Source organism: Schistocerca nitens, chromosome 2 (genome assembly GCF_023898315.1).
Source record: "Schistocerca nitens isolate TAMUIC-IGC-003100 chromosome 2, iqSchNite1.1, whole genome shotgun sequence".
NCBI lineage: Eukaryota > Metazoa > Arthropoda > Insecta > Orthoptera > Acrididae > Schistocerca > Schistocerca nitens.
In genome coordinates, this window is record NC_064615.1 from 828,038,060 (window position 1) to 828,051,993 (window position 13,934).

Here is a 13,934-nt window from a genome sequence, read left to right on the forward strand (position 1 = left end):
CAACGTTATCTCCATCTACAACTATAATATTCGACAAGTCTTGCTCGTTTCCGTTGTACTTACAAAATGAACGTTGATGTACCTCTAAAACGGCTCAGATCTCTATTTGTTGTCCTTTACGGTCGCTGTTTGATATGTATACTGGAGGGAAAAATCGTACTGTAGTCTTTTTCGAACGACATTTTCGTGAACTTCATCAACAACGTTTCGCAAAAAGAGCATCTTATTTCTTCCAAGAGTTCTCACATCAGGGAGATTTTCTCTCATACTGAGCAAGTCCATTGGTAACATAACTAACTGGTAGCCTCTGAAGTGCTTCTATGTGTTCGTAAAATCAATCTGTATCGGATCCCAAGCGCTCGAGTAATCCTCAAAAATGAGTTGCAGAAACACTCAGTAAGCGGTGTCGTTTGTACGTGGGTTATAACATACGAGTAGACTGTACAAAATCGTAACAAGTTTACCTGGACAAATTATGCTAACGATATTTTTTTCATAGAATTGTCGTTGTTGTATCAGTGGCGAATTGTTCGTGACAGGAAAAAAAAGAGAGTATAATAAAATCAGGAAATTAAGATTTTATATGAAACTGTACAACAACTCAGAATGATAGGAAACGAAAATACAAACATAACTGCTGTGATGTTAATGGGCTGAGTAGTACGAATCTCACCTTACAAAATGATGGATACTCAAGCACTCAGAAGTGAAAGTAAGTAAGCGGAATACCGTTAGCCATTTATTCTCTTAGCTCATGCTCAGAATCACAAAAGAAAGTCAACGGATTTACGAGATTAAATTTCACGTTATCGCGTGTCCGCATTTGAGGAAGCTAAGCGTTACTTTCTCGGATTTCCTTGTGCTAACTTCGCTCCTGATAACTTTACAACTTTGTTTTAACAAGTCTCTTGAGAGTTAACGATGAGACACTACACTTTTTATTTCGAAGCGAGTTGAGAGCTACGCTCGTAAATTTTCTGTTTCGTATTTATTTCACTGCCGTGAAATATGTGGCCAAGTTAAGGTCGAAAGAGAGGCTTGGTGCGAGATTTTCTGGAGACAAAATGCATGTAAATGAGGATTTCAGCGATTCAGCGCCTTACAGCTACTGAAAAGATGTATAGATGTGGATCCCAAGTGACTGAAGAAGTTTAAATTCTGCAAGCTATTTATGAACGTAGAGGAACTGAGGTATGAGCTTTAAATGATGTAGGAATGAGGCTTCGTAGTGAATTACAGTGAGAGCGATGAACTGCTAAACAATACGTTTGTGATGGGCATAATAAATTTAAATTATTTTTTCCTCAATAAATCATCGTGTTCATTTCTATATTAGTCTCATCTGAATATTCTTCCATACACCACCCCTAATTTGTTCATACTTTTAAGGAAAGTTATTTTATTGAAGCCAGTTTGTCAACAAAGAGTGCCATTAACCATTTTTGTGTGCCACGCCATCTTAGCAAAATCAGTGAAAGCAGAAATTGCGGCATCAACCTCCATCATCAGGGAGCATAGACTTGTTTACATACATCTTTGGGCATCGAGATACATTGTCAGCAATAGTGAACAAAACAAGGAGTCACATGTACACAGCGAGAAATAACATTCAGCTTAAAGATTCTTATTGGTAAATCTAGCCGACAATTCCACTTTTAACTATCAGATCAGCAGAATTACTCATTTGTTCTTTACAATGTTATACAAGCAATTTTTGTGTATTTTGATGAATTAGAAGCGTTTGTTTTCGCGTCAATGGTCATCTGATTGGTTTGATGCAGCCTGTCACGAATTTCTCTCCTTTGCCAACTTCTTCACCTCAGAGTAGCTCTTGCAACCTGCGTTCTCAATTATGTACTGGATATATTCCAATCTCTTTCTTCCTCTAATGTTTTTACCCTCTACAGCTCCCTCTAGTACCATGGCAGCTATTCCCTGATGTCTTGACAAATGACTAACATTCAGCTCCTTGCTCTTGACAGTGTTTGCCATATATTGCTTTCCTCGCTGATTCTGTGGAGAACCTCCTCACACCTTATCAGTCAACCTAATTTTCAATATTCAGTAGTGGCACCACGTATAAAATGTTTCGATTCTCTTCGGTTTCCGTTTTCCCACAGTCCAGGTTCCACTACCATAGAAGCTGTGGTCAAAAGGTACATTCTCAGAAATATCTTTCTCTAATTAAGACTTGCGTTTTTATACTAACTTCAATTGCTCGTACCAATCTTGGTGTAAGGTATCTCGTTGTTCTCATTTCTGCTACTTCCGATTACTTTCTTCTTTCTTCGATTTACTCTCAATCAATATTCTGTACTCATCAGACTGTTCATTAGGTTTAAGAGATTCTGTAATTCTTCTTCACCTTCACTGCGGATAGCAATGCCATCAAGGAATCATATCATTGAAATCCCTTCGTCTTGAATTTTAATTCCACTCTCGAACCTTTCTATTTCCATCGTTGCTTCTTTGATGTGTAAATTGACAGTAGAATCAAAAGATTAAATCCCTGTCTTACACACTTTTTTAATCCGAGAACTTTCTTCTTGGTCTTCGGCTCTTACTGTTCCTTTTTGGTTCTCGTACATATTGTTTACTACCCCTCTTTCCCTAGGGCGTACCTTTATTTTACTCAGAATTTCTAACATTTTGCACCAATTGACACTGTCGAACATTTTTTTCCAGGTCGACAAATCTTACGAATAAGTCTTGCTCTTTCTTCAGTCTTCCTTCCTTTATCAATAGCAACATCAGAGCTGCCTCTCTGCTTCCTTTACCTTTCCCAAAACTAAAGCAATCATCATATGACAGATTTTTCATTTCCTTTTCCATTCTTCTGTATATTATTCGTCTGTTACTTTCGTGCTTGTCGGCTCTTGTAATTTTTGGAATGGTGTGGATGACTTTTTTCCAAATAAATGGTAGAGTCGTCAGTCTCATGCATTCTTCACACAAAGGTGAATAGTTGTTTAGCTGCTACTTCCCCCAATGATTTTAGAAACTACGATCACTGTTATCTATCCGTTCTGTCTTATTTGGTCTTAAGTCTTCCGGAACACTTTTAATCTCTGATTCTAATACTACATCCCGTTTTTCATCCCTGTCAACTAACGTTTTTTCTTCTATCACGTCATTGGGCAACTCCTCCATAGAGACCTTCAATGCACTCTTTCCACCTATCCACTCTCTCCTCAGTATTTAGAACTGGAATCCAATTGAACTATAATGTTACAGCACTTGCTTTTAATAGCACCAAACGTTGTTTTGAGTTTCGTATGTGCTGAGTCAGTTGTTGCGGAGAATCATTTCTTTTTAGATTTATTCACATTTTCCATGTAAACATTTCGCCTTAGCTTCCCTGCAATTCCTGTTTATTTCGTCCCAAGTGACATGTATTTCTGTATTCCTGAATTATCCTAGACATTTTGTATTTCCATCTTATGTCAACTAAGGTATTTCATCTTTTACCCATAGTATGCTTACAGTTATCTTCCTTGTACATATTTTTTTCCTTTACAACTACTGTGACTGCCAATTTGAGGTCACTTCTCTGGACAACGATTCTTCCTGACTGGTCTCTTAAACTTCATCCTACTCTTTAGCATTTCTAAATTGGGATCTGAGTCTATATCTGCTCCTGGGTACACCTTACAGTCCAATATTTGATTTCGGAATCTCTGCCTGACCTTGATGTAATGTAACTGAAATCTTCTAGTACCTCACGGCCTATTCCAAGTATAGCTCCTCCTTCTCCTCCTGTGAGTCTTAAACACCGTTTTCGATATTACTAGCTGAAGTCTGATGCAGAACTCAAGTAGTTTTCCTCCTCTCCCTTTTCTACTACCAAGCCGATACTCTTCCGTAATCCTTCGTTCTACTCCTTCCCCTAAAGCTGCGTTCCAGTCCCCCATGACTATCCGATTTTCATCTCCCTTTCTGTACTGAATTACCCGGTCAATATCCTCATATACTTTACCTGTCTCTTCGTATTCTGCGTGAGATGTCAGCATTTACACCTAAACTATCGTTGCCCGATTTGGTTTGCTGTCGATTCTGATGAGAACAACCCCATCACTGAATTTTTCACAATAGATCCCTCTCTGCCTTACCTTTCTATTCGTACCGAGTCTTACACTCGTTATACCAGTTTCAGCCGCTGTTGAAATTACCTTGAACTCAGGTGACCATTGATCTTTGTCTTCTTTCCATTTTGCTTAAGTGATCTCCATTATATCTAGACTAAGCTGCAGCAGTTTCTTTTCATTTTTTCTATGTTCCCTATCATGTTCAGATTTCTGGCATTCCGTATCCTTTCGTTGATTATTCATATTTTTTTCTGATGATCGCCTCTCCCTTGCGTGGTACCAAGATCGAACTGCCCTTTTCGACTAACCTACATTTTATTTCAGTGTGCTGTAGGAAAACTGCATGTATTTTAACACTTAATACAGACAATTTAGCTGTAGAAATATTTAATTTTAGGGTCCATTGTGCTCCAAAGTGTGTTGCAAAAACCGGAGTATGAACATTCGCAAGTGCCGCCAAAAAGGATTATCAGAAGTGTCCATATGCAATTCAGTTGTATATTTTTAAATGTTACAGAACATTCCATTTGTATTTTTTGCTTAATGTATGACATATTTTGAGGAATAATACGATTTTATTTGGTGTAAAGTTCTGATTTACATTCATGATCAGAGATTTGTAGTTATACTTGCACATCATGGTAAGCAACCTGTATGTGTTTTGCACTCAAAATCGTTATTGATTTTGGTAAATAATTTCATTTCAGTGACAGAGATTGTATTTTCGAGTTATTGACCTTTCATCTCTGTCCCACCATAGCCTTTGGATATATTTTATGTCTCCCTTGTTCCTCCATGATATTTGGCTATGTTTTGAATGTTAACATTTCGTATTTCATGAATCATGAATCTCCACTCGTCTATTACGAAAGTAAGTAATTGCTATAATAGGTTACCGGTACTGTCGAAACACATTATTTTAGAACAGTTTCTTGCTGCTACCGCAGATTCTGAAGACACAATGGAACAAAACAGTCAATTATAGCGAGTCAATATCATGAATTACATTTTACTAGTGTAGAACATGATGAACTGTCTTCATCCCCTGTAAAAGGATGCTTTATTAGGTGAAGAGATACTGGAAAATGACAGATAATGAAATTTTGTTCTTTGTACTACCAATAACATAGTCTCAGATCGGAATGATAATATCTAAACGTATTTACAGACAATTAAGGCAAGGACATACCATCTTTGCGTATAAATCTTTGGGTTTAAAATCACGTCCATAGGAAAAAACGGAGACTACACATCAACAGCATCATAAATTTTGATAACATAGTCCACGGAGAGCAGTGATCTGAGTTTATATTTAAAAATAAACAGCTGAGATCGAAATAATATTCCTCTATTGACCTGTTTCTACAAGCCATCTTCTAAGTATTTTTTGGCCCCCTTCGGCTGTTGCTGGCGGGTCGTCAGAGTTTTCGTGGTACGATCGTGGTATCACGATAAATCCGAGGGGCCGTCACCACTAGGCATAGGCGGCCAAAAAATTGTTAGAAGATGGCTTGTAGATAAGCGAAAGTGGTTAATAGAGGATTATTATTTCGATCTCGACTGCTCATTTTTAAACATTAACTGCACTCTCCAGTAGTTGACATATTACTTTAGCTAAACATGATTTTTCCAGAATAGTTTAAACACATGATCACATTCCACATTGACATAAGCATTGTTTGTGTTTGTGTGTGTGTAAATATTTTTTTTAAGATGATGCGAAAAATTCAGATTGTTCAAATACTTTAGACCACAGTCGAGATGGCTGGTATGGGGAACACTGGGACTCGCTGATAAATTTTAATGGTCGGTAATATTCTCTGCTGTGATTAGCAGTTTCTTTGTAAGGGATACTAGCTCTTTTTAATTTTCCACCACTGGCCTACTTGCTTCGATTTAATGTCTGGTAGAGATATTGCACTGTGATTGGCTGCTTCATTCTTAAGAGATGACAAAAAGATTTTTATAATTTTCTTGTCACCACAATTTTGAAATTTTTCAGATTTGATACCACCACCGTTTTGCTTTAGTAAATTTTCCATCATCGTCTCTTGGCTTTGAAAGTTTTCGCCACGACCATATAGTATTTTTAAATTTCCCACCAGTGTTATCTATGACTTCATGTGTTCAATGTGATAATTAAAATCTCTTGATTGGCTAAGCTAAATAAATCCATCTTGATGTGTGACTTCATAGATAAGGGGAGGGAACTTGTTGGGTAATGATGGGGGAGAGGCGCGGTTTGAGTCGTCATAAACGCAAACACATTAATACCTTTTGACTAGCGCCAGAGAGTTGGGAGCTATGATATGTCATGAATGTCACATTTCAAATCAATCGGGGATGCTGGACACTTACGTTACCTCATCAATAGCGTCAACTAGCGCCCATAGCTCGCATTCGTATTAGGATATTTTCGGGCCATCACTGTACGTGGGTATACAAAGCATTTGATGTTGATACTTGTATCAGAATACTACTACCGGCATATAGTGGCCGTCATCCTTCATACTTAGTGGCAGCCGCGAGGGATTAGCCGAGCGGTCTTAGGCGCTGCAGTCATGGACTGTGCAGCTGGTCCCGGCGGGGGTTCGAGTTCTCCCTCGGGCATGAGTGTGTGTGTGTTCGTTCTTAGGATAATTTAGGTTAAGTAATGTGTAAGCTTAGGTACTGATGACCATAGCAGTTAAGTTCCATAAGACTTCACACACATTTGAAGAACTTAGTGGCAGACTTTTTCTGCCGAATTGGCCTTTAGCCATGTTCTACCAGCATTTTTCAGTATTGTTTTAACAGATCCCACGATGGCAGAGAACTGAAACGAGTGATATCGTGAATTAAATGATATACTGTTATCAAGACTTACAATTACTAGCTCATGCACATTTCAATGTTTGCCATAGACACCAAAGACATGGACCAGAGCGTGTGTAGTCATTTCGAAGTAAATGCTTTACACTGACAGAAGCACAAATCGGTGGTTACCCAATGATGAATGTTTATGTTACATAAATTCATTTTCTTTACAACTGACAGCATCACTCCGCTCCGTTCTGCTATGGCGTAACGGGAGGAGATCTGTGGTGTTCAGAAATAGTGAGTGCCATTTTTAACACGAGAGCGTGCTGAAAAGTTATGCTTCTGAATTTTTTATTCTGTTCTCAGTTTTTGTTGAGGTATTACATGTCGAATTTTCCACTCCGCTGACGTAAGCTGCAATTCTCTGTTGCTAGAGGGATCTGAATTGTAGCGCGTATATGGCTCTGTGTAACGTAACTACGTCAGCGTAATGCGAGACTCTCAGAAAACTGGAAGCACGAATTCGAAGAATTCATCCACACGTGGTGCGCCCTCTCCTTCAGCATGACAATGCTACGACACATGCAGGCGCTGCAACATCTGCAGCAATCAAAAGCCTTGGGTTCCCTGTCGTCGCTCATCCTCCATACAGTCCTGACTTAGCCTCATCCGATTTTTACCTGTTCCCAACTTAAAGAACACCTTAGAGGATCTCATTTGATAGTTATGAGGTGCTTCAAGCTAAGGTGAGGTTGTGGCTGCATCAACAAAGTCAAGTATTTAGAGTGGTGATATCAAGGAACCGGTTTCTCGTTGGGACAAATGTGTTCGTCGCCAGAGTAACTATGTTGAGAAATAAATTTGTAGACTCGAAGAATAAAGATGGGGAATATTCGTAAAATTTTCTTCCCTGAAAACCATTAAGAATTTTCACAGAAAACTCAAAAGGTTTACTTTCCAGCACACCCTCGTAACAGGTGAAAGAAACAAGTTACACATGAACACGTTATGGGTATACAGCAAATGATTGAAATACGTGTCCGTCCCCGGTAGCTGCGGGGTCAGCGCGACATACTCTCAATCCTAAGGGCCCGGGTTCGATTGCTGGCTGGGTCGGATATTTTCTCTGCTCAGTGACTGGGTGTTGTGTTGTCCTAATCATCATCACTTCATCCCCAACGACGCGCAAGTCGCCGAAGTGGCGTCAAATCGAAAGACTTGCACCAGGCGAGCGGTCTACCCGACGGGAGACCCTCGTCACACGACATCATTATTACTGAAATACGTAATTCTGGAAATAAATTTGAAGTGAAGTCCTCTCTTCCAAGACGCGTTCTGTGTTACGTATGACCGAATTCCTACAACGGTGAGAGCAGCACCAGTCTAGTGCTTCGTACGGTACGTGCGTCACTTGTTTCTTGTTTGTCATCCTGAGAGTGCAGTTCCCGCGGGGTAATTATTTGGAGAATGAAATACTGAAAAAGTGAATAAATATTTAATAACGTGAAACATTTGTATGTACGGTGTTGTTCAATAGTACATACAGTTTGTCCGATATACAGCTGGAAAAATTAACATGATAGACTGTATACTTCTGGTGTTCTGAAGCCAGTATCATTTTTCACGGGCTTTATGGGTTGTCGAATTTATGCTGGAGGACTGAAGACTGAATCGATTGTACGCCTCTTTAGGAGCGGGCTAATCTTTTACATTACTTAGCGGACGAGGGCGTGGTGAATGTACTACGAAAACAATACATATATGGCGCTGGAATGAACACCAGACGTCTTCACCGCTGTGTAAGAACGGCAGCAGTAATAACGAGACAGTTGCCACTTTATGTATGTGCATGGTTTTAGAGATGGTTGCGGGAGTCGGCTGTCCGATATAGGATATCAAATTAAATGCCTTTCAGCAGTCTAGTTTCCAAACTTATTTTATTTGGCTACTAGTTTCAGCGTTTTACTACGCCAGCTTCAGGCCCCTGACCAAGGTGTAGGAAGATTCTGCCACGGTTATGATCATGAAGTTACCTCTTTGGCTTAGGAGCATTCGGCTGAAATCTCTCCATTATTGAACTATTTGACGCGGCTGTTAAGTCGAGAAAATTTTGTCTGTAAATGTAGACCTGAAACCATGTATTCGCACCGCTGTGTCGTTGTGTACATTCGCTCAGCTTCTTAATGTGGCCCTCTGCAGTCTCAGTATGTGAAATGAAGTGGACAGTCACTGACCTGCACTGGAAGCTGCCGGACTGCAGTGAGAGCCTGGAAGGGCTGGCGTCGACGAGCAGTTGGAGGCGGGTGCCCGAGGGCGGCGTTAAGGGGCTGCCGTGCGCTGCCCCCGGGGGCGGCGCCGGTGCCACCCCCACCCCCGGACCCGGACCCGGACCCGGTCCAGGCCCAGAGCCCGGCTGCCATGGCGGCGGCGGTGGCGCCTCCTGTGGACAGAGAAAGCGTCAACGTGACATTAGGTGCGGTACAGTCAGGAACAACGCAAAACATAATATGACAGGTGTTTCTCTGTTCTATCTCGTGAGCCTTGTCCCGCAGTTACGCAGGGTCAGCCATCGTTAATCGGATCTGCCCATGTTAATGTTCAATGGGTAGCCAGATGCCCTGCCTGCCGCCACCCCGTAACCCCAGTACGGAATTAGTGCACCCCAACTGTCTGCGTCGAGTGTAATCCATGGAATAGTGCGAATGTGTTCAGATGGCTGCGAGCCGTGTAACTGAGGCAGAACATGGGGATCAGCCCGGTATTCACCTAGCGGGATGTGGAAAACCGCCTAAAAACCACATCCAGGCTGGCTGGCACACCGGCCCTCGTCGTTAATCCGCCGGGCGGATTTCATCCGGGACCGGCGCGTCACCCGAGTCCACGAAGCAGCGCGTTAGCGCTCTCAGCTACCCTGGCGGAACATAATATGACATGTGTTTGCCAGACGCAAACGAAAATTATATCAAAGGGTGTTGCTAGAAAGAGGCAGACGCATAAGATGTGAGGCCTATAGTCATGCACAGGACATCTACAGACAAACCACCTACAGTTCACGTAAACAGCACTGGAAACGATTTGTAATGACACAAACACAATATATGGACGGAACCATACTATATACTGATAGTTAAGATTAAAGCCCCATTAGTTCTGGGAACGCTAAAGAAAGTTGACACCCCAGTAACAAGGGAATGGAGGAAACGGAGGTTCTGCTGTATAGGGTGCTCCCTCACTAAGTCATCTACACAGACACATAATATTCCGCAACACTAAGAGAAGATCTACACCCACCATAAAACACTGCTGCTGCCACCTGTTATATGGGCAAGAAGAGGATTCGCTAGTAATCACAGAGCTAAAAAACAAAAAAAGCAGGCGGAACAGACGGTATCCATTCAGAAACAGTGAAAAAACTAACATCGCAGATCTCTGAACGATGCCTTATGGCTGTCGGTGTTCCCAGAGTGTGGAAAACCTCCAGAGCAGTTACTATTAAGAAATCAACAGATATTGATCCTACAGATCGAAGGACCTACAAACCTAGGTGTCTGATAAACACTCTCGCAAAGATTCAGATGAAACCACTGTGTAAGCGTTTGCAAACCCGCAGACCTCTCAGGGACATGAGCCAACACCAGTTCGATCTCAGAACCACAAATCTATATATGACACAGTAAACCACGCCCTAATTACATAGTTAATAACATAACACAGAAATACTTCATAGCAATAATGACTGACATTGTCTAAGTATTCGGTAACCACTGGTTGCCTGTGTTGTTACAAAGGTTACCGCAGTTACTCTACAAAGTTTCCTAGACTACAGTAAAGACCGAATAGTCGAATGACCGACGGATAGATGGAAAGTAATTAAAAGCAGACAATCATGTAGGCAGGGTCATCTTAGGCATTAATAACCCCTTCAGCTGTGTTTAGTAATCCAATAATGAAGGACAAAATACGGCTGAAGCAGTTGTTAATACCCAAGATAGTTAAAAGTATTATCAAAGACTGTCCTTAACCGTCGATCTGCGACCCCATCTTCTGGAACATAACGATCGCCCCACTCCTACAGCTCCTAGATAGGAATGACGGGTACGACGGGATTGTCTCCTACGTAGATGACTTATTAGTTGTAGTCACAGTTAACAACTTATACCACATAGGAGATAAAACCAGCAGAATATTACAAACAACTACACAATGCTGTCACAAGAACAAACTCATGATAGACGAAAACAAAACAACATACACATTACTGAATGGATAACTCCACAGGAATCATTCAGTTAAAGCAGGGGCGTAAGTAACACGACGTCATGTCGTACGTACAGATTATAAATTGAATTTCCACGAACACATAAAGGTAACAACAGACAAAGCAGAAAAAATACAACGTAAACTGTTGGAGATATATTAATAACAGTACAAATTACCTCTACCAGTAGTACGACAGATAACATACTAGGTGATCTGTTGAGGCTAAATTCGAAACAGTACGGACTACCTCTGCTCGGACATACCATTGTGTGCTCGTAGAACAGTAATGAGCTTCACGGCAACCACTTGGGCACACAGACTTAACCTAGACAGCAACCAAACATCAGACAGGCTAAGGCAGAGAAGAGTCCAAATTAGGCTATCCGGAGTCTTCGGCACCACCTCAGTGAATGCACTGTGCGTGGTGGTCGCAATACACTACGTGATCAAAAGTATCCGGACACCTGAGTGAAAATGACATACAAGATCGTGGCGCCCTCTAACGGTAATGCTGGAATTCAATATGGTGTTGACCTAAACTTAGCCTTGATGACAGCTTCCACTCTCGCAGTTATGCGTTCAATCAGGTGCTGGAAGGTTTCTTGGGGAATGGCAGCCCATTCTTCACGTAGCGCCGCACTGTCGGTGAGGCCTGGCTCGAAGTCGGCGTTCCAAAACATCCTAAAGGTGATGTATAGGATTCAGATGAAGACTCTCTGTAGGCCAGTCCAGTACAGGGATGTTATTGTCGTGTAACCCCTCCGCCACAGGCCGTGCATTATGAAAAGGTGCTCGATCGTGTTGAAAGATACAATCGGCATCCCCGAATTGCTCTATAACAGTGGGTAGCAAGAAGATGCTTAAAACATCAATGTAGGCCTGTGGTCTGATATTGCCACGCAAAACAAAAAGGGGTGCTAACCCCCTCCATGAAAAATACAACACCGTAACACCACCGCCTCCGAATTTTACTGTTGGCACTACACACGCTGAAAGAAGACGTTCACCGGGCATTCGCCACACCCACATCCTGCCATCGTATCGCCACATTGTGTTCCGTGATTCGTCACTACACGCAACGTTTTTCCACTCTTGAATGGTCCAATGTTTACGCTCCTTATACCAAGCGAGGCGTCGTTTGGCATTTACCGACGTGACGTGTGGCTTATGAGCAGCCGCTCGACCATGAAATCTAAGTTTTCTCACCTCCCACCTAACTGTCATAGTATTTTCAGTAGATCCTCATGCAATTTGGAATTCATATGTTATGGTCTGGATAGATGTCTGCCTTTTACACATTACGACCCTCTTCAACTGTCGGCGGTCTCTGTCAGTCATCAGACGAGGTCGGTCTGTACGCTTTTGTGCTATACGTGTCCCTTCACGATTCCACTTCCGTATCACATCGGGAACATTGAACCTAGGGATGTTTAGGAGTGTAGAAATCTCGCATACGGACGTATGACACAAGTGACAGCCAATCAGCTGACCACGTTTGAAATCTGTGAGGTCCGCGGAGCCCCCCAATCTGCTCTCGCACGATGTCTAATGACTACAGAGGTCGCTGATATGGAGTACCTGGCAGTAGGTGGCAGAACAATGTACCTAATATGAAAAACGTATTTTTTGGGGGTGTCCGGATACTTTTGATCACATAGTGCACGCCCGATAGATCTCACTATCAAATACAGAGCTACAAGTTTCTGGTTAAAGATGTGGAGGCTAGATGAGGTACACACAATAATTGGTGTACCGATACAGACGACACGTCGCATTCCAGCCACGGTATAGCACATTTCTTAACTGGACACGAACCTTATACCATGCACTGAAGCCGCATAAGTCGGAGACCGACACACTGTCATCTTCTGCGTGCAATATGCGAACAATAGACATTACCCTACACTTAGACTACACAGAAACAGAAATACATATGTACACAGCAATAAGAGACCAAGAACAACGGCCACAGTTAAATGCATTGACAGACAGTGTTTCAAAAACAACACTTGAATTATCCCTGCGGACACAACATACCATACTCAAAGCAACAACAATCTCCACACCAGAGGGTCGACAGCGATACCCACAGTGACGGCGACAGCAGTGACACTGAAGAACATGAGGAGGAGGAGGAGGAGGTAAATGAGATGTAACAGTAAGTAAGACATCTAGAATTACGAATACGCTAAAATACACTGACAAATTGTACATATCAGTCAAATTAAAGTTAAGGTTAGTGAATCCCAGACTAAAGGTCTCATTTGCATTAATCCTCCTCCTATTCCTTGTATAAAGAGAAAAAGGTTTGTCCGTTGTAACAACACATGTTCCATAATTACGATTTGGTGTAACACCAACTGCAAATGTACGATATGATATTATATCTCTTTCATTTTAGGACTCCAATCCTTCTTGAGCTTTATCTGTACCTCGTAGAATAGCAATTGTTAACCAAGAATTGCCACTAACTACCTCCGTGGTAGTACAAGAAAATTGAATCTTGCATCCAACAAAGGTAAAAGGTCCTTGAAGTAGCTCTTGTTGTCCAGTTTCATTCGGTGTAATTGAAAATGTATCAACTGTCTTGTACACTGGCATTCTGCTCCTTCTTCTATACATTCTCCTCCTATACGGCATGGCTGTGTCTATCGTGCGGCTGCCTCGAGTCGAATGAGCCTGCAGCTGCCTCTGTAGCGGATGCTGTTACTGATAAGAATTGGGCGCGGCAGGAAATAACGTGCCGATAAACCGCAATGGCGGCCGGAAGCATGCCTTTTTCCAGCGGCT

At 41.8% G+C, this 13,934-nt stretch overlaps 1 protein-coding gene across 1 annotated transcript in view; it reads right to left on the bottom strand.

The window, feature by feature from the left end:
- The window catches only part of LOC126235364 (uncharacterized), a gene marked incomplete at its 3' end in the record, with an annotated part of 1,261,863 nt that extends 1,252,475 nt beyond the window's left edge, over positions 1–9,388 (bottom strand). The window contains exons 1-2 of the mRNA XM_049944087.1: positions 9,380–9,388; positions 9,119–9,324 (exon numbers count right to left, since the gene is read on the bottom strand). Coding sequence (XP_049800044.1) covers positions 9,119–9,324; positions 9,380–9,388 — 215 coding nt within the window. The remainder of the gene's footprint in view (positions 1–9,118; positions 9,325–9,379) is intronic.
- Between the last annotated feature and the right edge of the window lie 4,546 nt (positions 9,389–13,934).